Here is a 22889-nt window from a genome sequence, read left to right on the forward strand (position 1 = left end):
TGATTTCTTCAGTAAACCCACCTGGGTTGGTGTAATCTTCTGTTGTGGCTGGGATGTTTTTTCCTTTTCATCAAACTCGCATGTGTTAATGTGATCCATAAGAAATACTTSATTCTTCCTCTTGATTTTTCAGGAGCTGCTGAGTCAGGCAGCAAGGATTCTAGGTTCTGTGGATTTCCTTGGCAACCCTATGGGTCTATTGAATGATGTTTCAGAAGGTTTTACTGGACTTATAAAGTATGGCAACGTGGGTGGTCTCATCAGAAATGTCACTCATGGAGTGTCAAACTCTGCTGCAAAGGTAATAATGGTGATACTAAAGTTTGCTACAACAATAAGCAAAAAATAGGCAAGAAATCAGATAGAACTACTGACSATGTTTGAACCACTTTATGTTTTGTTTGTTTTGTAAAAATGGCATTTGAAGTGAAGATTTTGTTTTTCTTAAATGCTTTTTATACATCCCAGGGATGCCAGAAACAAGCGTCAGTGGAGCAATCAAAGCCCTATTATTGCTTTACAGATACTTGCAGGTTGAATCAACTAAAGTGAAAAATAATTTGCTCCTATGAGCAAAAGAACAAAGGTATCTTATATTATGTGTATAATCTACACAGAGAGAGAGCTCTAGAGAAAGGTGGAGTATTTAAGGGGTTATTTAGTATAACAGAAGTTATTAGCTGTTATTATTTGACAAGTGATTAAGCTGATGTGAATAGCAATTATGCTGACACTTGAGGTTTGGGGGTTTTGTGCCACATAGCAACAAACTAAGGAATTGCTATATTGCTTTGTATTTATCYGTAGTTCAATTCCAAAGATTCTGCATGGTGAACATTCTTTTGTTGTTTCTGATAACAACTGAAAGATTCAATTATATCAGTGAAAATAASTGTATTTAGTGCCTGAGAAGGGGATGATCTGAGGCAGGAGTCAGACATAGGAAGCAGTTTGGATCATGGTTGATACTGTACTTGATACTGAGCAAACATATATTCTTGAAATGTTTGATTGCATACATGGTGTGTCAGCATGAACCCCTTCATGGGGACAACTGGAGTAATGTGTTTTTGACACAAGGACATGTTGGTTTAAGTTTGTTTTTGTGAAAATTCTCTACTTTCTATTATTTTCATTTTCCAGACTGTTAACTTTGTACGTGTATATTATCATGGTTCATCCTTTAACAACATTTCCTACTTATTTGTATACAATGAAATCTGCTTTTCCCTCTCTTTAGTGGAAAAAGGTAATTTGGAAGATGTGAAATGCAGAGTCTGTATAATTACAAGAAGCTCAAGACTAACATTATTAAACCTAGTCCATCACCAAGTGCAGAGCTGTGTCTGACCCAGAGAGSTGAATCATAAGGAAAGATGACATGTCATTCTCTGTCATAATTATCTTTGTAGCATTAGCCTATTTTGGCCARTTTCAAGCTATTCAAACAAAGCACCATGTTGATATTCCTGTTTTAATCCCCTAGTAGGTGGTTCTGTAATTCTTAGCACTGCAAGTACAGGCTGATCCTGACAGTCTGGTAGAAGACTTGCTGAGCTTCTGGAAGGCAGCTGTGTCTTTYTGCAAATGGGTACTTTTGTCCATGCTTTCTCTTCATGGTTGTAGTCTCTGGTGACCCATCCACTCCACCCAATAGAGTATGTTTCTTTAGAGTTTCCTTTCTATAAAGTGTTGTTTCCTCATCGCAGTCACATCTGCAGCAACAGTCTCATAAATCTTCCTTTAAAAGGCACGAGCCTTCCTCTGTTTCCCACAAGGGCAAGGTCATTCTTTGAACTTTGGAGTCATTTGTAACCAAGGGGTTTGTGAAGGAAGATTTTCAAAGGCAGAAGGGCAGTTGGATGCTGAACTCCCTTCAAAATTCAAYGGGAGCTGAGTGCCTGCTTCCCATTTCTATCTTTAAATATCACCCCATGTACTATTTATCTGTCTTCCCATGGATTTTTTTTCCTTCTCCTTGATATATCAGAAATGTCTCTGTGATGCAAGTCTCACACAATTCCCTTTTCAAAGCTTTTTGTATGGTTTATGTATTTGTCCTTTTGGAACAAGGAGAGAATGCCATAATTTAAAAAGGCTGAGTAGTATATTATAGAGTGACTTGATGAATCCTCCTTCCTCAGGYTGAATCTTAATTCTGCTGCCTAGAACAAAGTGATAAAAAAGGCTCTGATAGTCAGTTTGACTTCTTCCTTATGTGTTGCACTGCGTTCAGACATTTAAATCTGCTCGAAAACTAAGCCAGGAATGTCCATATGATAAAAAATTGACACTTCAAGTATACTTTGTGATGTGTTATGTAAGTGGTACAGCATAGAATTTTGTCTTTTACCTCCTGTTCCGCCTTGTACGTGCTTTATGAGCATGTCTAGGATATGTAAAGTATTGGTAAAAAAAATTATGTGTAGAGAAAAAACAATTTAAATTAGTCAAGAGAAACAAGACTGAAACAATAGGTCATTTTCATCTTGCTGATGGTGCTCTGGGAAGGTATTTTTAAGTATATTTTCACTGCATAAATTTTCACCTGATTCAGCTGTGCCATAGAGAGCTCTTGTCTTTGCAGCTTATTCTGTGGATCTGGTAACTAAAGCAGCCAAAACTGGAGGAGGCTGTGTCCTGCACAGGCACTGAGGGCTGGGAAAAATCTCCATTTTAGTTGTTTGAGTACCTGACTTATGAAGTGTCTAAAATAAAAATCTATCCAAGATTTTAAGATGAGTTAGCTATTAAGGTGTGAGTAGATAGATAAACMAAGAGTAATGCTATAATCATGGCTTTAAAAGTAACACAGCTCAGTTGAATCGAGAAGTAAGCTATTGGAGTTGTATCTGGTTTTGTCATTTTATTGCTTTTCTATTTTATAGTTGTGCTGATTATCCCTGTAATGGCTTTTCCATGCATTTCAGAGCACGCAGTGGGTAATGCCTTCTTTCAAGTGGAGAGCTGCAGTGTATTTAAATTGGCACAAAACCTTAGGTTAAATAAAGTTCACTACAGACAGTTTTGTAGTTTTTATCCCTTGGAGACTCCAAGTTCTGTATTTTAAAAAGTTCTTTGATCCTAAATATAGACACCTGAGGGAATTTCATTCCCTCTGAATGGAGCCTTCTATAGTTGCCATATGCGTAGAAATGTCTCACATTCTTGGCATCCACACTTTTTTTATTTCCCCCGTTAGGCATGATAGAACTAAATCCTAAATTGTTCCYGTTTCAGATGTGTTTCAATTAGAAATGTATATTGAACACTGAATTAGCAGCTGAACAAAAGTGTTCTGTAGCTTTTGTTTTCCAAGTGGAAACGTAAATGTGGCTGTATCTATTACTGGCAAATAGGTGTTGTGCTGACATAGTGAAATTCCTGATGGTAAAGGATTGAAAAGATTCACAGCTTGTCAATACTGTATTTAAATTGTCTGATTTCTTTCTACCCCCACAAGGAATTCTCTTATCTTTTAGGAATTATGACAACATAGTAGAGTGATGGTTATGACTCTGAGGTTAGGATACAGGATGGAAATAATTGGTGTGTTCCTCCCTTCCTCCAGAGAAAAAGCAGTTAATGAACTTCATGAAAGAGCTTGATTTTCATATTGAACTTTGAAGTTTCCAGTTTAATTAGGCTTCTTAAGGAAAGGTAAACCATCAGCCACAGCTGCATTTCCCTGTWAGGTTTTTGGGAAGCATGTGGGGTTCTGAGAGACAGGCTTCCTTCCAGGAGCAGACACCTGTGATGCCAAAAGCTCCCTAGAGGGGAGTTGCAACAAATTGCATTTGAGTATTTGTTTTCTTTCATGGCTGATGAACTTTTCTGCTCTGGACTTTCATTCTATCTRTTTCAGCTGAGTCCAGAATGATGGCAAAGGTGCTTTTAAATGTTTAACAGAGACAGGAAAAGAGGTGAGATGTTACAACCAGGTAAGAAAGTTTGAGACTAGTAAGGATGCAAATACTGCTCCAGGTGAGTGTTTGACATGGAGGCATTTGTAGAACAGAAGCCTGAAAGCAACACAAAGGGAAATGGGAGTTTTAACCCTCCTTGTAAGATAAATCAAAGCAGAATCTCAAGTGGTTGGCAGTGACCGGAAAATAAAGACAACTGAATGGAAAATAAAGAGGAAGTAATAAAGGGATTATTTAAAAACAAATCTTGAGCAGGTGTTTGACTTACATGAATGTTAACTTTAACAAAGCTGGCAGTAACTAAGATGAGAAGTGGCCGTAGCASAGCACAGAGGAAAGGTGCATTTTGAGGAGGCTGTACCCAAAAACAGACAGAAAGGTTTCTAAAACAATCACAGGTGATGGTTCCCTTTTGTTTAAAGTTTTTGGTACCATTCAGAGGCAAGAACAACTGCCATTCTCCCATCTTTGGAGTCACTGTGGTTCAGTTCTAACACCATTAGCTCAAAATGCCAAGGAAGTAGCTGAAAATAAAATCAGATCTTAGTGTCAGGGAACTTCTAACAGAATAAGTTTATGAAGCCTGAGGAAGAAATACATGGTGGTGTTTTCCTCAGAAGAGTCTTAAACAGARTCATCAACTGATACTGCAGAACAGTTGTGGTGTTTGGGTTCTGAGCTTTCTGAGGTTCCTACCTTTCTGTATTTTCATGGTTTTTGTTTGATTCCCTGCTCTTCTCCTTAACTCCTAACAGCAGAGTGTGTATTGTTACTGTCAGTCTCACTGGATGAAAGTGAGGAAGGCTGGAATACATGTCATCTTTCTGGGCAGCTTTACAGGTTAGAATTCAGATTTTCCTTCAGAAAAGCTGGCAGTCATCCCTTACAAAGGAGTACTTGAGATATTGAAGTTGAGGGATTTAGCAGCAATTACCATAATTTTTTCTATTCCAAAAGTTTGGGTCAAATGTAGCTTTTTCTGTATTTTCTTGAGTGTGATCTTTGTCTTCCCCAGTATAGTGTAGGGGCTTCTGCAGCCTGTCCAGGTGACACTGCAGATCATTTTCAGTTTAACCTGCATTTTATCCCCACACAAACAGCTCATATGCAGGTTCAAGTGATCAGTGAGAATCTGTATCAAAATGTGCAAATTATGAGGCGGAAAACAATTGAAATTCTCAGGCAAAAATGTTGAGTACTGGAGGAACATTACAGATGAGGCCATTCCCCCATTTCCTGCCAGTTTTTCAAAAGACAGCAAGTTTTATGGCCAATTAGTGGCAATCAAAAGCCATAGAAAGTGTCAGTTTTAATGTGCAGAACATCTGGTATCTGTAATCAGTACCTTTAAAGAGGTTTTGGGATAAAGGATCATCTTTGAGGAGTTTGAAGTATTATTCAGTTCTTCCTGGTTTTCATTTGTACCRTGGGATAAAATGTGTGTGGCCAGCATCCAAGCTGAAAGTTTTCTTCACAGTTTGGGTTAAATTCAGCCTTTACAAAGCTTCTTGCACAAAGTGAACACGTTTTACTCCAGTGTATTTTTATGTGGAGAAATGGGCATGGGTTGATCAAACAGAAATGGTGATATATTCTGGGGCAAGAATTGGTTTGATGTGGATTTGCTGTCCTAAATGTGCCCGTTCAGAATCAAACTGACACATTGGTGGCAGCTTTGAATGAACCTTATCCAGGAGAAATTGCWCAGTTGATAATGAGAGTCCTGCAATAATGCAGCAACTGCACACATGGAGATGCACAGCTGGAGAGAGGAATGTACAGGTGACCATGTGGCAATTGAAAAGAAGAGGGATTAGAGAGCTTTAAGTTTTACACCTGCTCTAGAGCTTCATTTTGAAGGGTTTTACCARCTGGTTTTCCTGGAAAATAAAATGCACGGTTCCTGTTTTGCTGACTCATTGGAGAATTCAATGAGCAAAGGAGAATTTAAAATGAGGTATGCAAAGAGTTGCCAAGTCATAAGCTGTGATACTGGAAATAAGCATTTATCATAGATGAAATGAAATTCAGTTTTAACCTGCAGGTTTTGGGTAGTTACATGTCAAGCAGACAGGCACATCTATCCCATACATCACCATTAGCATCTGAAGGATTAAAAATGGGGTGTGGGTTTGAAATTCATCATTTCAGTCTTGACAAATGGCTGACTGCACCTCCCTACTGTCTATTTAAAGTTATGGACTTGTGTAGGAAATGTTCAGTAGYGCAGACTTAAACTTGAGTTTCCTTAGCTGTGTATCTCTGAGGTGTGAAAATAGYATTTCTATGTCCAGGGGAGAGGGCCAAGCAGTACCAAGAGATCCAAACACCTCCAGATCCAAACATCTCACAGAGTTGTTCACAATTTACATGCACACACAAACAATAACAGGTCCAGTTAATGGTTTTGCACGGGATTTCCTTCAAAATGTGTAGTAGAACATGGAAAACCTGTTAGTTTTTAAACAGGTTTCAGAGATTCTTTCAGATACTAAGCATGGTCACAAGTGATCATGGCAGAAAAAGGACCTGGAAAGAGCCTGGGTGCTGCACTTAGTGCAGATGGAAATGCCCTTGGAAATCAAAGTCAAYAGAGCTGGTAAAGATGATGTTAAAACCAAACCTGATGTGCCCTCTCTGAATGCTTTGTTGTTACCTATTAACTCAAGGTACTGATTTCTTCAGGCTTTTTCTCCATTTTTCTGTATATTGAGGGGTTTAATGAAGGGGGTGAAGGACAGCAAATAATTCTATTCCCAGAAAATAAACAAACACGAAGACCTTCAGGCTCGGTAAGAGTTAAGGCTGGGGGGAGGGGAATTATCTGTTAAGAGTATTAGTTGTTTAATAAAGCACAGTTGTCCTCCAGATGAACCCGCCAGTGACTCCGCAATTGGGGTCATTCCAAGTTCACGCTGTGGACTTTTGACTGCCTTCTGTGTCTGTGAAAACAGCCGGCGGTTCCTGCCGGGATCACTCATTCAGCCCTGTAACACTAAACTATTGCCAGCGGGCACCTGCTGGGGCTGCTGGCCGGGGGTCCCGCGGGGCTCTCCCCTGGGACACCCGGCTAATCAGCATCCTCACAGCCGGCCCTGCAGGGGCTCCCAGCCCTTGTCAGGATGCATTAGGAAGCTGGCTTAACGATGGGATGTGAGCTAATTAAAGCGCCTTTACTTTGGGTATATGACATAAAAGAGGGGTGGGGGAATGCTGCGGGGAATCTCAAGGAACATGTTTGTTCAGAGGGAAAAGCCGTCGGCTCCTCGTGTGGTTGTCAGTAATTTGGAGAGGGTCAAAGTTTATGTTGCTCTGAAAATGAGAAGCTGATTATCTCTTTTTGCTGATTTAGTATTTTCTAAATTAAGAGTGTGTCGGTGCTGTTCAGAGTGCCAGGACTCGCTTCTCTCTGCATGGTTTGGCTGGGTTGTAAATGGTGGCTCGGCCTGAACTGTCCTTTCTGCTTAGAACTGAAGAGTTGACTTGGGTCTGACTTGATGTGTRAAGGAAAATGTAAAAGTCTACAGCATATAAATATAACTGAATTCACAAACTTGCTAAAATTCTCCAAGTAATTCTTAAGAGACTGAACAAAGCCATGGCAAAAGATTTTTGGGGAGCAGCTTCAGACCAGTAGGCCTTTGAAACCTGACAAATAAACATCTGCTGTGTTTTCAAATAAAAGCATTTCACTCCTTAGTCCTAGTATAGAACACCGTCAACCACAGTGATAGAAAAGGAGGAAACTGTTTGCTGTCTGTGCCTATTGGTGTCCAGTTTGTAAATTTAAGTATGTACTGCTTCCACTCTATAACAATGTCTGTACTGATGAGCAAAGAAGCTCCTCTAARAGTCATTTTTATGGTAAGTCACAGAAATATATTACATATTAATCCTGAGACATTGCAGTAAAAGCAGGGAAGCATAGCCTGCAGAATTTACTGAGCAATTTTATCTGTCCCACTGCACYCAGGCCTTGTGCATGTCCAAGAATCCTGCATGGTTTTTTGATTTTTGCACTTTCCAAAGAAGAGCAGCAASATTTGAGGATGACTTCCTTTTTAACCACAAATCCTAACAGCGTGTATATATGTGCTCTTAGCCTAGAACATATACACTGTGAAAATTTTTTGCCTCCATATGCAAGTGCTTAATTTTAAACTGTTGTAATTTACTGACAGACATCAGCATAAAAATTGGCTTCCTCTAAAATATCTTTAACAGGTTATAGAGTTGTGGAAATAAAGGTGATTTTTAATGATATTGCTACATGGCAAGTGACCACAAAGGATTGAACTCCTTTCTAAATGAGTTCTGCAAAGCAAAGATGAGAACCAAATAAACCCTGTGATTTCTGATTTAAACACAGTTCATGGTGAGGTTTGCACAGAAGTTGTAACTCATCTATGTTTAATTTCATCACTTTCTCCCTTAACATTCCATTTTGGAATGTTCTGCTTTGCTCAGTCAATAATATTTGTAAATGTACCATTCTCTGATGCTAGAATTACAATGGAATGTTTGGACTCAGGTCATAATTGTGTATTTATCCTTTTGGGATGTCCTTAGAGAGCCAGGCAGTGCCAAGAGCTTAAAAAGACTTTAAAAGATTACTTAAACCTTGTTTCCATGCTGTGTGCTTCATGCATCTGGCTTAGAGGGAACAAGCAGTCCAAAGCAGAGTTTTCATTTGCTTTGAATTCTTCTTGTGCCCCATAAGCCTTATTGTTTGGCACCAGCTTTGGTTCACAAACACTGTATATGAGTGTTTTTGTTTTTCTTCTATTGCTTGAAACAGCAAGGGATATGTAGTYAGTGGTGAAAGGTTTTTGTGGCAAAACTTCCTTCATTATTGTGCCTTTAAAAAGAAAAACAAATACACCAACTAACCCAAAGCATGAATAGCTTGGTTTCTTGTACAGATAGTATTTCTTCTGCTTTTGCAGATCTTGGTGGATAGTTGGTATTGATTGGTGACAATGTGTAAATGTARAACAAGAAATGATGAATCATTGATTTACTTGAGTCAGCAGAGGAGGAGGCTGAGCCCAGCGTGCCCTGGGCTTGCAGAAGTGCAGTAACATCTTCAGGGATTGTCAAGTACTGAGGGTGGTTAGCAGCTCATCCAAGGACAGTGTGCACAGTAGCACAATGTCCTGGGATTTGGAGAAAAATGTCCTATTTCACTCTCCTCAGGAGGATCAGTTTKTGTTACACCATATTGGCTGAAGTGCAGTGGGGGATGTTTTTTGCTTGCAGTGTGTTACCAGTCAGTAGCTTCACATCATACATGAACCATTGAGGGATGAAAACCAGGGATCCAAGTGTCTTTAGAGTGTAGATGTGGAAGGAAAGTTCAGTTTTCCTCTGTAAAGGTAAAATTCAGGTAGAACCATCTGCTTTGGGGATAAAAAGGGTGAGAGGGGACAGAGGGTGAATGAAGGTGGATGGAAGCTCAGCTCTTTGGAGGGGCTCTCCTTCTGTCCAGGCAAAATGGATAATGCAAAGTATTAAACAATAGGTGCTGATGATAAGTTGAAATATTTTAAGTACCTGAAATGACAGAGCTTTTAATCAGTAGTCTGGAAGGCTTCTATTTCCCTCTGTTTGGAGAGGCCAAGTGGCACTTCTGCATGTGCCTTGTGCAGACTGGCTTTATCCAGAAACACTGGGAGCCTTTTGGTCTGGAAGTAGGTAACTTCTTTCAGCTGAAACTAATGTATTGTGTTGCAATTCTGTTTGAAGGCAAAGGGTGTCTGAAATGGGGAAAATGCAGAGATAAAAGACCAAGTGACTAATTTACTTTTTTTCATCAGCAAGTAGACAAAGAACTCATTATGAAAATTAGGGTAGAGAAGAGGGAGCTGGTTTTTACAAGTCCCTTGATTAGTTTCATGTTTGTTCCACAGACTGTTGTGTTTAGTTATGTTGGCATTTACATGGTCTTGAGTAGGCTTTGAAGTTATCAGGTCACACCTTATTAACAAAAGCTGAGGAAGACAAGGGTGGGTCGCACTTTTGGTGTCACCTTTGTTTATCTGGAGCCTGTTTGCTGTGTGACCGGGTTAACAGCTCAATAAGGTACCATCTCTGCTCTTTCACAAGTCTTAAAACCTCAACCYCAGCAGCTGATATTGCACTCCCCAAAGGAGGCATCTAAATCAAGACGAGTGTAGGGSAAAAGGCAACTCTGCTTTTGTGCTGCAACTTTTTCAAATCTCCCTTCAGAGTTTATCTGGACTTAAACTGCTTAAATTTCTAATGTTTGCTTATGTTTCTGATCCTGAAGTAACTGCTGAGGAACTGACTCTCAATACARTGATTATAACCTACACAGACTGGGCAGGAAGAGTTGTGCAGATGTTTGGTTGGTTGTGGGGTTTTTATGTTAAAAATCTTTAATTTTCCTGATTGTATAGGTACATACAATCCTAATTGCTGAAACAGACTTCAGAAACCATTTCAGGAAAAATGTTTCTGAGGGTACACAGAAGTTAAAAAAAGTGTCATGGAACATCCCCTTGTTTTATCTTCCCTGGCATTTCCCCTCTAATTGGCAAACTGCACTGYGGAGCAGGAAGGGGCTGATCCCAGCTGGAAATGGCTCAGGAYGGACCCACTCACTGTGCTCACTGAGGAAACCCCTTGGTTTGGCTACAAATGGTGCWGATGGTGACAAAAGTTTGGCTTCAGTCTTTGTTAAATGAGCCCAGAAAACAAACAATCCCCAGGGACAGGGGAGGAGGAGCYGTGTCAAAAAGTAATTCAACATGAAGTTCATGTTTTGTAGCTAACGTGTGCTGAGTTCAGGTTCTGTCACCTGAATCAGGGCAAAATGGAAAKATTTCATGRTAGGTTTGGTACATTAAAATCCTTMAATTGTTTTGYTTAAAGCTGTRATTCARTGCTGTTTTCTAAATAACACAAACAAAAATGTCCCTGTTTAACTTTGGATTTACAGCTAATGGAGTTTGACTTTTAAACTATGTGCACGGGATTTTTTCCTTTTTCCTCCTTAGTAAGAAAAATGCACTWTTACATTAAAATTCTGTCTACATACAAACAGGATTGCTGTTGACAAGTAGGTGTCAGATTCTGCTTCACAGAGGAGGGGAAATTTGAGGAAAGACTGTATTCTATTCAGAGGAAGAGCTGGGATGGTGGAGCTGGACATTGTGGGCATAGGGAGGAAAGCTGCAGAGAGATTACTAATTGTGCTCAATAAATTGGTTTATTCCTGCTGGCTCATCGTCCAGTCATGCACTACTGTAACTTCCAAAATGTGTTCTTGAAAAATCATTTTCAGGTCTTGAGAGATTCTGTAATGAGGTTTGAATTTTGAAGACCTGTTGAGCCTTTCAGTTTTTATAGCAGCTACTCTAATCCTCATAAGCAAAGTTGTTTCCAGAAAAAAACACAGTTCATAGATAGCTTCAGGTCACTGTGTATTTCTAGGCTAATTTTTTTTAAAAATAACATCTACAGTAAGTTCACAACAAGATCAGAAGTAACTCAGTCCTTGATCACTATGTTCTGTTTAGTGTCCATATGAYCAAGTCACAAGAAGGGTCATGGGATTTCATTTTTATTCCTGTTGTTAAAGTCTACTTGTTTAGATAATTGGAGCCAGTGGACTGGTTTGTCTGGAGTGTTTCACACTGGGATATTGTGTCATTAGTGGTACACCTTTCACAGACTTGGTTTGTCTTGGTTTGGTCACAGTAGCTGGGCACCTCCTTGTCACCTCAGGATTTCAGTTGCACAGGCTGATTTAGTTCTGAGCTTTCTCCATGGCAAAAGGACTGGACAGATTGTGTTACACATAAAAATAAGTTGTATAAATGTGCATTTCACAAGTAGTATCTTGGAATTTTCTGCAGTTAATCTACTTAGAAGAAACAGCTTTTGTTCTTTTAGTAACAGAAAAGGTTCTTTTCTTGCAGTTTGCTGGGACCTTGTCAGATGGTTTGGGAAAGACCATGGATAACAGACATCAGACAGAGCGGGAATACATCCGATACCACGCTGCAACCAGYGGAGAGCACCTTGTAGCTGGAATCCATGGACTTGCACATGGTAACCCTTAACTGTATTTGAACTCCTTTCTCACTTTAAAGGGATGATCAGATTGCAAAGAACAGTGGGTGTTACTGCTGGGTGATTGCTGGGAGCCTGRGCAGTGGAGCTGTCAGAGGCTTTATGCTTGAATTTCAGTGCTGGCAGGTTGGGCTGAGGGCATTGTTTGGTTTTCAAGTCAACAGAAACTACATTTAATAATCAGAGCTTTTCACATGTAACTGGAAGTAAAAACTTTTTTTGCAAATTAAAATCAAACTGCCAAGAAAGTTCATCCAAAGCATCCAATTTCTTTGTAGAGACATGAAATACGTGCACAAACTTCTTTTGAGGGCCAGACATTAAAATAAAAAAATAGTATGTCTCAGTTATAGCTTTCTTATGTTTGCTTTTAGTTCCAGAAACCTGAGTTTTCTTGGAATCAGTACCAGTTTAAAGTAACRTTTCACCAGTTGGGTTATTTTGTGGGTTTTTTCAGTGTACTGAGAACTAGAGACATGAATTTGTGTAAAAGGCAGTGGGCTAGTTTTAATTTGGCCAGAACTTAACATCAATTTAGTTCATGATTTATCTGTTGAAGAAGGTTAAATCAATACAAGCCAAGTTTAAATCAAATATTTATATTTTGCATCAKCTTGACTCAGTTTGTTTAAATGTTATTCTCACAGTGTAACTGTTACAGCCTGTGCAAAGCTGCTTTAGCTTTTGCTAAAAGAGGATCTTTTCTAGGCTGAGAAAAGTTTTTTTGCTTTGGTCATACAGAGACACTGTAGCTATGAAATGGGTCATGAGCTTTTCCTCTCACACCAGTGTGCTGTACAATCTCACATAAATTGGTAGAAACACAGGAAATCCAAAATATGTGAGTCTTTTGCTGCAAAGTCCGTTATAAAAGCACTTCACTGTGTTGTATTATCCAGTAATTAGTGTGTCTGTTCTAGTCCTAAGTCTGTGGCATTTTTAAATGCTTCCCATTCAGTTGGTTTTTTTTAAAGAAAAGAACTGCTAATTACTACATTTCAACAGACAGGACTTAATAATAAACTATAGTTACTCAAGAGGAGAGATTTAAATACTTGGTGCTTTTTGAACTTCGCTGTTGAGATGCTGCCTGGTCTGTACTTGAGTTACTGCCCCAGAGGAACCCTTGGCTGCTGCAGGCTGGCCAGGTAAATGCTTGAGCCAGGGCACTAAAAATCAGTATTTTAATCAAAGAAATCTCTAAAGTGTGTTCTCAGACAATGTGAACTCTTCCACATCTTTTAGACCTAAGTAGGTGCTTGATTTCTCAGAGCATTGAGGTTCTCAGGAAGGGGAATGTGCACAAAAATGTCAGTCAACAGCATCACAGTTAAAGTAAACTGACTTTAAAGACACTTAAATTGCTTGTTTAAAATAATTGATTTTGTCCAGTGGAGCATTGCACTCTGCTGTTTTCTGTCTCAAATTTTACTAGYTTTTGTGGTGATAGAATTTTATCATGCCCTAAGTAACCACCTGTGTAATAGATCCTCATCTTGGTGTAAGTRTAGCTAGAAATGAACCAGTATAGAAATATTCTTAAATGCACATATTTAGTGATTAATTAAATCTTTTTCTGTRGGATGTTACGTATACTAGATATCCAAAGTATAAAATTATTGGCTAATGTAATTGAGTTTGAAACAGTTGGAATATTAAATTAAATGCACCATGAACAGTGGGCATCAGGTGAATGAGGTTCTGTGAGTTTCAGAGCAAATAATTCTGGACTTCTCTGCTGCTCTTGTCTTTGGCAGGTATCATTGGAGGATTGACAAGTGTCATAACTTCGACAGTGGAAGGTGTGAAAACAGAAGGAGGGGTCAGTGGTTTCATATCTGGCCTGGGGAAGGGACTGGTGGGCACTGTCACCAAACCCGTGGCGGGAGCGCTGGATTTCGCATCGGAGACGGCGCAGGCAGTGAGGGACACGGCAACCCTGAGCGGCCCCAGGTCAGCCAGCTGGTGGTATTTCTGATCAATAACACTGTCTAATTGTGTATTAATGCCTGCTGCCACTTTGAACTGACACTCTTTCCTTAGGCAAAGCAATAATCAAAGTTAACATGAGGTGTTMTCGGCTGTTATCATTTAATTCCTTTTGCCTTTTGTCTAATAGATGGCATTTATGATACTCAAACAAGAGTGAAATTTGCCCAGAAAAGCTGCAACATAAAATAGGAATTATTAAGCTACAGCATTAGATGGAGCAAAGYTTTTAGAAAGGCTGAAGGTAGTAAAATTAAACTTCTGCCACTGAATCCTCACAGAGTTGAAATGAAGGGCTTCTCCCTGCTCTACCTCCAGCTTCCATTTCACTGTAGAAAAACAGCTCTTGAAAGGTTTGAAGAGTTCTGTCATCCATACAGTATCACTATCTTCTAATTTTCATTTTGTACAAAGTTCTCAGTTAATGAAAGGGGGTGGCTGTGTGCCTTTATGTGCCCTTTTGTACTTGTGCCCATCCTGTGGCTGTGGTGTCAACACATCAGGACAGATKCTTTGGCTTGTGGTTAGTGTAACATGGGCTCAGCAAAGTAATGGTGGTTTTGCATAAAATAAATAATTCATTATATATATTATATATATAAATAATAGTTCATCAACACTGACTCTAAGTGTGGCAGAGGGAAAGGACCAGGTTCTGAAAGGGCTGCTTTGAGAGAAGAGTTTTTGTGCTCCTTGTGGCCAAGAGTTTGCTTTGTATTACTATGCCAAGAAATCCTGTTGTATRTACGTGAGACCTGTGTGCTGAAGAAGAGAAAGAAAACCCTAAATAAGTTTTATTGTCAGAAAGCTTGAAGAAAAAGATTTGCAAAATGTTGGGGTTTCTGCTTGTTTTGTCTTCCCATTTGGCTTTTCCATTTCCTGTGTTTTATTATGCCACTCTTGGAATTCTGAAGGGTCTACATCAGGGTTTTAGTGAACAATAAGTTTGATGAAGTGTGAGTGAGGTGCAGGAARCCTGAAGAATGACCCTAGGTGGGCTTTGTTCTGAAAATGGAAGTGTGTACATGTGTGTCTTACATATTTGGGACTCACCCTGATTTGTAAAACCTAGAGGTCAAGGATTGCAATTTGGTAAATATATTTGCATACACAAAGTTAAATGAGAACTGTAAGTGCATCCCTGAGAAAACATCAAGTGTTTCACTTGTATGTGTCTTAAATTTTGTGACTGTACACGTTATGTAAAGATGGGGAAAAGCACACTTGGCTGTGCTGTAGCTGGATTTCTGGTTGAGCTGTGTCTCTATTGCAATTTGTTTCAAGATACACGTTCTTAAAATTCATGTTTTGACATGCTTCTGTGAGATATAGCCTGTACATAGGTGTTATCAACAGTTGGCAAACTGGGACAGCARCTGGGAGAGAGAGGGCAAGAGGATCTCCATCCAGCCTGCTCTTGTGTTTCTTTTGCGAAATATTTCTTTTTACCTTGTTAATTCTCATTGAAGAGAAGAGGTTAAGACAGATGAGCTGAACCACGATTTTGCTTTTCTAGATTCTGAAATCCTCTTGTCACAGATGAGCACTGTGAAATGATTTTAGTGTCTACACACATTCTGTCAAGTTTCTGACCCAACAGTCTTCTACAAGAGGAAAGAAAAAAAAAAAAAGGGGAAAAAAGCCGCAACCTTTCTCATGGCTGTTTAGTTACTACAGTTCTCCAGTCTACGAAAATCTGATCRAAACTTTTTTTAGCTAAACAAATGTACTTGGGAACATGAAGATAGTGTAGGGAGGTGGGGGAAGCCCCCAAAATCCCACATCCCTTTGTAAGCCACCTTGCATTCATGTTTTGTTTGGTGTGTGGCTTTTATCTGCTTATGTAATGAAGGAGCCAAATTGTTCTTTTGGGGGTTTCAAAGGGCCCAGATGACAAAGGGTTTGTCTGTTTTCTGGGCTGCTGTGTACCACTATCCCTCTGCTGCATTTGTAACTGCTCAAGTATGTGTGGTTTGGAATGGTGGGAGAGCAGCGTTCCAGCCCGAGCTGCTGGCTCTGCCTGGAGCTGGGCTGTGCAGGCTCTTCCAAACTCAGCCTGCCCTGATGGATGTGACTGAATGCACATGGCCAGAGCTGATCTCCAGTAGGGTTTGGAACACCTGAAAACYAAATTCAAGAGCTGTTTGACCTTAYCCCATGCACGTTCCTGGTGCTGCTGCAAGGCTGACTCAGCCAGTTAATTGCAGTTGCATTTAAATAGCAGGATACGTAACTGTAAATTATAGGCCCCTTGCAATTCTCTAATTACATGGTTGAATTTTAAAAAAAGCTCAGAATTTCAGCTGCTTGACTTTCACCATTGGATCAGGATTGAGTGGGATGAAGAACTTTAATTGAGTTTGTTGGCTTTCCTAAAAGACATAGTCTTATTCCAGCATAGTCTTATTCCTGAATGGAATGGAACAGTCTCCAGCTTGTGCTCCTGCGATCAGGCTACATGGACATGAGTCTTTTTTGTCTTCAGATGTGTTGATTTGTGTTGGAACTCCTGCAGCTGGCACACACCATGTGTTGGGAACATGGAGCCAGACCAGCTTGGCTGAGGTGCAGGCGATGGCTTTAGACCTTCAGGGGGTAGTTTCAAAGGTGATTGGTTTAAAGGGCAAGAAAATATTTTTTAAATCTGACTTTAGGCTGGACTTTTTCAAGGCTAATGCTATAAACTTATTATCTAATCATAAAGCTGCCTTACTACTTCTAAATTTAATGCAGAAGAGAGCATAAAGCAGTTGGTGACAGTGCAGCTTACATCTAATTTATAAACAGTTAATGCTTGTGATTTGATACCTTTATTGAGTAGGTTTTATGTGTTCCAAGTACTCCAGTGTCACATACAACAGTTCTGATTATTTCCATATTTGTCATATATTGCCAAAAGTCTTAAAGCCCAGTTCAAAACAGGAAAGCTGTTATGACTCTGGATATGCTTGGAGAGCTCTCGCCTAGAAACGTGTTTTAAGTCCTGGTGCAGCACAAGTAAAGAACATTTATATTTAGATGTGTGTCTAATCTAACAAGTAGTGCAGGAACTGCCTTTATGGCTTTCTCTCAGGCTTCTGCCAGGTCAGTSCAAGTTTAAGATTATTCTTGGACTGTTGCTGGAAGGATTTGTGTTCTTTTCTGAGTCACAATGTGAAAATTAGAAGGAGATAACTCTGTGACCTCCCCAATTCTGATGAATTTTATCTGTCAACTAGACTGTTATTAGTAAAGAATAGTTTGAGACTGGAAAGCCATTAATGGTCACAGAAAATTGCTAGGTAAATATTTGATTCTTTTAAATTTATTTCTTGTGGAAAGCAGCAGCCTGTGCTAGTTGTTCCTTTGCTCATCACTCGGGGTTGTGCAGCGAGGTTGCAAAGTTTGACACAATGTCAAAAGCAGGTCATTATAATATAATTCTTTTTGCCTTTTTTATCTGTCTTTCTGTTAGCTGGTATTTGCATTGTGAGATCAAAAGCAGTGGTTGAGAGCATGAGTGTCTGACACTAAGGAGAAATAGGAAATATGAATCTAATTGTACGGAGAGAGACTGACCCATTACATTGCCACAAGGTTCTTGGGTTTTACAGATAAATATGGCTTGAACCTTTATACTTCTGTATGTGCCCCAGACTTCATCCTGACTTCCTTCCTGAAGTCCTTGATCTTCATCTAGATCTGACTTTGCAAGTCTTTACAATAATGTCAGTCGTGTATGGGCCACGATTCTGGTCAGGTTTTCCTGGGAGCCAGAGAGAAATGTATTTRTTAGTCTAATCAATTAATTACTTGAGCAGTGGGATTTCCTTCATATCCTTTCTTCTTTTTCCCACTGTCTTCCTGATAATCTGTTTTCTGGGAGCAGGTTTGTCCCTTCCTCTCCCTGTTGCACAGCTGTAGCCATGGGCTTTTCCTCAGTGTCAGCCCAACCTCCCATGCTCACTCACTGTCCAACTGGATTTTATGGTTTACATTCTTCTGTCATTAGCTGCTGTCCGGATTGTTCCACTGCTTTTGTGGAGGTGCTTTGAAATSCCCCATCTGCAGGTTCCCATCAGTGCAGTGTGAAAAGGGCCCATCATCCCCCTGCTCTGGGACAAKCTGTGCTCTGCAGGCCACCCAGAATTGTCTTGCTTCGTTTTACTGCCATATCCCATTGCAAACTGATGCCCATTTTTCTGCATGCTGTTTTGCCCCAAGAGGTTTTTTTTTAATGTTTTGTTTGATTTCACTGCTTTGCAGGTATCTCCTTGTCATTTCATGTCTGCATTCTGGATCATTTGTCCCCATAAATGCAGTGTTATAGGTTGAATCCCATTTGATTTCCTGTCATATGTCTGACTTCTTCAGGCCCTTGAGTACTTCAGTGTCCTCAGTGGGTTTTAAATGCTTCCCAATTTGTCCTCCAAGTGTAGTTTTACATCACTAGATCCTTGTAGTTAAGCAAACCTAGTTTTGTCTACACATTTTGCATCACCTCAGTAGATGCTTCTTTTTCTGTGACCAATSTCACTTGCTGAGTGCTCTTCTGTTAGGTTTTATTTTATCACTGGAGATCCTGGCACTGTTGAAATCTTTGCACTTGCTTGTTGTTTAAGTAAATGTGGATTTCCTTGTGGGAGAAGCAGTTCCCCAAACGCAGCCTTTTCTTTGTTGGTGTGGCTTATTTAGTCTCAAAACCTTCATTTCTTTCTGAAAACATACCTCAGCTATCTTAGTTTCTTAACTAGAAACAATAGTCCTCCTCCATCTAAGATGTAAAATGTTTTCTAAATAAATGAAGCTGCCCTTTAGAATGAACAGAAAGTCTCTGTTCCTTTTTCTGTTCAAGGACTGTTTCTTTCTTCATAAGACGCTTCTAGCTGGTTCTCTTTTTACCGCTCTCTGTAAGAATGTGGTGGGGTTTTTTCTTATTTCTGCTCAGGTTTTATTTTGCACATATCTATTGTTGTGCATCAAGAAACTAGTAGGGATTTTTGTCAGTCMAGTAGTGATCATGTTTGCCTGGAAGTGAAATCTGTGGAGATTGCTTTGCATGCTCACTCTTCCTAAAGGGAAAGTCAGCATCCCCTTAAAGCTCTCTGGAAGGAATTCAGGCAGCTGAGGCTATGGGACTGTTCTGGAGTGCCCAAAGTCAGGAGAACTGAGGATGAAGTGCAGATCTACCCCACATTTCACTGCACTTCTGAAGCTCCATGTACTCACTCATACAGTGGCTATTAAAAATTAGTATTCCAAGAAATAAAAACAAAATGTTCTTTAGAAATAAAAGAAAGTGAAGTCAAGCCTGCATACCTCTGTGTGAGAACAAAMTACAGGGTACAGCTTTTCCTCTTTTTTTTTCCCTCCTCCAGCATTGGCAGSCTGGGCATCTCACAGTTTGTTCCCTTTGCCCTCCCCCTGGAACAAAGAGCTGAAGGACAATTCCTTGAGACTGCAGGCTCTATTCTCCACAATAAAGCAGGATTTGCTATGCATGACTGAAGAAATGATGCATGTAGTTAGTTTTCATGGGTTTCTTTTGTAATCCACAGGATGCAGTAAAAGAAAGATGAACCTTTAAAACATTGAGATTGCTTAATTATATTTTATGGCAGAGTCTATAGTCCTAGAGCTTCATATATAAAAATGTCATGGTTTCCAGAACAATACATTGTCCATTGTTTGTACCCAGTAAAAGTCCAGATGATTTGGAGAATCCAGACTGCACTGACACATCCCTCTCCCTTTCYTTTTTAGAGTGTTGAGTGGGATTGTTACCCAAACTCTTCACACATTTTTGTGCATTACTGCAAATACTCGTTGTACATCTGAATAATGTTTCCAGGAGGCTGCTGCTAGATATCAGCTCTACTAAACACCATTTATGTTTGGAATACTTGGTTGTCTGCAGTTGGTTGTCATTGTCCCCTTTTTTGAACTTGACTCAGTTTTAATTATTTGGAAGGAATGAAAGTAAAACCCACAGTGTTTGGATCTAGAGAAGCAACATAATCCTACATAAATATTATATAGATGTGGTTCCTTTCACATCTGCTTATAGGAATGTTTTTATGTAATAGGAGGGTTTTGGAAAAAAATAGCAGTTATGGGCTTGCATTGGGCAATGTTGAACCATACAAGTCGTACACTTTACATATGTTACCTTGATTAATCTCTGAGGCTTGTGACCTAGAGTAGCAGGGTCTGAGACAGGAAAACCYCAAAACAACCCCCTTGCCTGTTTGTACAAAGACACTTTTTCAAGCCCWGGGGTTTAAGTTGCTGAGACTGTTCAGTGCAGCTCTCTCACATTGTCCTTCTGGGGTTTTATGCACCCTACATTTAAAAAAGAAGCTGTAGATGATTTGAATTCCAATAGGGAGGGCTAAACCTTTAGCTAAGACTTGTGTAACTTTTTGTGTTTAAGCCTTTTTGCTTTGCCATGACAGAATGTATTAAACTGAACAAAAAMCTGTCTTAAGAAAACTCTGCAGGCACTGGGCTTTCCAGTGGTGACATGTCTGTTGGCATTAAACAGGGAGGCTTTGTGAGGGACTGGCTGTCATTCTAAATCCCAGCATTTATTCTGTGAGTCAGAAGGATTTCCCACTAAAACATTAGTGTTTAACTTGACATTTGAGGGCAGAAAGATACCCTGGGTGTTTTCAGACTGTAGTCAAGGGACAGAGGCATGGAAGGGAATATTGTGAGGGGAGGACAGATGGTGAAAATGGAAAACACTGAAGTGAGCAATGCTGAGGAATTAACCGAGCGTAAAATGTGAAATTGTCTTTTTCTTTAGATGTCCATTCATTAATAGCAATAAATAATTTCAAAAGGATGAATGAATGAATGCAGATTTGTTAGTGTGGTGGCCTCCACAAGCCCCAAATATTTACCAGTGCCATGACAGGTTACAAGTAAGGGCAGGTGCATTTCCATCACTGGTGTAAGGATGGAAACTGCATCCAGTGAGCCGTGCCCAACTCCTGTTAGACACAAACTGCTGGCTGAGCTGGGTTCAGTGCAGAAATCTGGGTTCAGATGCCACTCAATGTCACTGTGTGCAATAACTGGTCTGGAAAAGGTGTGAGTTAGCAGGGGAGGTGCATTGTGTTGCATTAGTCTGGTCAGGTAGGAAAGGAGAGCTGGCTGAAAATGGACATCACGGGTACAGAACTTGCTCCCTTTCCAGTGCAACACTTCTGGAGGCCATGGGGAAGATTTTTGGGATTCACAGACATTTCCATAGGTGACTAATGTTTTCCAGTTCAGTTAAACCCAGGACACTGTTACATTGGCCTGGTGTAGTCCATCAGAAATAGAAGCAATTAAGAACTTCCTTCTGAAAAGAGCTGATAAATCCTTTGTTGGWTTTACCACAGATTTATTCTACTACTTAAACTTTGCGTGACATGAAGTATTTGCTTCACAAAGTGGAATTCTTGTTCTGTGTGCCTACTTCACAGTATTTAGCTGTTAAGTCAAAGGAATGCAGCTAGACATGGACCAAGTTTTATGTCCTCTGGAAATACTTGTATTTCTAGAGCCTGCGTGTTCTGTCTAATTATCTTTTATTTTAGCCAAAGTGTTAGGACCCAAAGGCCAAAAAGTAAAAGGAACACTTCTTACTGTTTTGCATGTTTTCTGGCATTCATGTGATTTTTAGATCACAGCATCTCTGCTGAAGGATGCTGCTGTTTTGGTGTTTTCTGTGTGTAACACTTGCTTTGGGTGGAAACAATTCCAGAGAGCTGCAGRTTTAATTAGTCTGCTTTGGTGCCTCCTAGAATAGAATTGAAGAGTCTTTGGTAAAGAAAAAAATTAYATTCATGCATGACCATCAAGCAGAACCAACTAAAAAAGTCATTGAAGACTGGGCCATAAAGTATTTGCACTTCCCATTCACAAATCTGGCTGCTCAGAAGGAGCAGGGATAAATTGGGAGTGTCTGCCCACCAGGAAGGAACAAAGGCTTTATTCAAKCCAGCCGTGTTTGCCTGAATGTAATGGGACAGCCCATCAGGCTCAGGCCTGGCACTGAGAAACATCTCATCCACGTTCTGTGAGTTTTCTTAATCTCTTCTGGCCCTTTTTCTAGGATTTTCAGTTCATAAAAATAGCAGGACRGATGAAACTGGTGTAGTGCAATAGGGTTTGTTTATGTGCTTATTTCTGAGGCACAAATGGCAGGAGCTGCTCACAGTGCAGTGACTGTGTGACCTCCTGGCCTGAGCCAGCTGTGCTGGTGCCACAGGGGTGAAATCTGGTACAGCAGGTCTGGAGTGGCTTCCTGGGAATGTCTGAACAGTGCTGAAAGTCAGCTTGGRTATTTGTGTGCTGAAGAATGAGGGCACAACCACTCAGAGTCCATGGGGTTTATCCGTGTATGTATCTGCTTTTCTTGTGTGGATTTGGAATAGAGTCTTTCCATTAGTCTTTGCTCCTGGTTCTTTTGCCTGGAGATCACATTAGAGGTTTCTTACATCCTTAAGTTTGTGATTTTACCKTTGYTTCAGCTAGGATAGAACTRATTTCTTCTCAGTAGCTGTTACAGTGCTGTGTTTTGGATTTGGAATGAGAATGGTRTYRGGACTGGGATCAAGAAGWGCCATTTATTTACCACAGTAATAGAGCTTTGAGTAGAGACTGAGCATACCCAGAGGTGAATTTTTTTCATTCTCAGACCAAGTATAAAGATGTAGGAAATGCCCACTTTAGACAAAATGAAAATCTTCTCCCCATACTGTATTTCCAGTCATTTTGTGTCTTATTAGAATTCCTTGCTAAATCCTGGCTATCGGATTCTCTGAGGTTACTCCACATGTTTAAAGTGGTGGAAATAAACTGCGTGATTGTTTGCACTGATGKTTTTTATTTTCAAACAAAGAG

At 39.9% G+C, this 22889-nt stretch overlaps 1 protein-coding gene across 5 annotated transcripts in view; it reads left to right on the top strand.

Annotated features, from left to right (window-relative positions):
- VPS13D (vacuolar protein sorting 13 homolog D) overlaps positions 1-22889 on the top strand; it is a 95023-nt gene that overhangs the window by 59021 nt on the left and 13113 nt on the right. For all 5 annotated transcript variants that reach the window (XM_057382853.1, XM_057382856.1, XM_057382854.1 and 2 more), the window contains 3 exons: positions 134-301; positions 11870-12002; positions 13781-13976. In XM_057382853.1, the coding sequence (XP_057238836.1) occupies positions 134-301; positions 11870-12002; positions 13781-13976 (497 nt within the window). The remainder of the gene's footprint in view (positions 1-133; positions 302-11869; positions 12003-13780; positions 13977-22889) is intronic.

The sequence above is a fragment of the Malurus melanocephalus genome, unplaced genomic scaffold (genome assembly GCF_030028575.1).
Source record: "Malurus melanocephalus ecotype Western Australia unplaced genomic scaffold, MMel_1.1 scaffold_590, whole genome shotgun sequence".
Classification (NCBI taxonomy): domain Eukaryota; kingdom Metazoa; phylum Chordata; class Aves; order Passeriformes; family Maluridae; genus Malurus; species Malurus melanocephalus.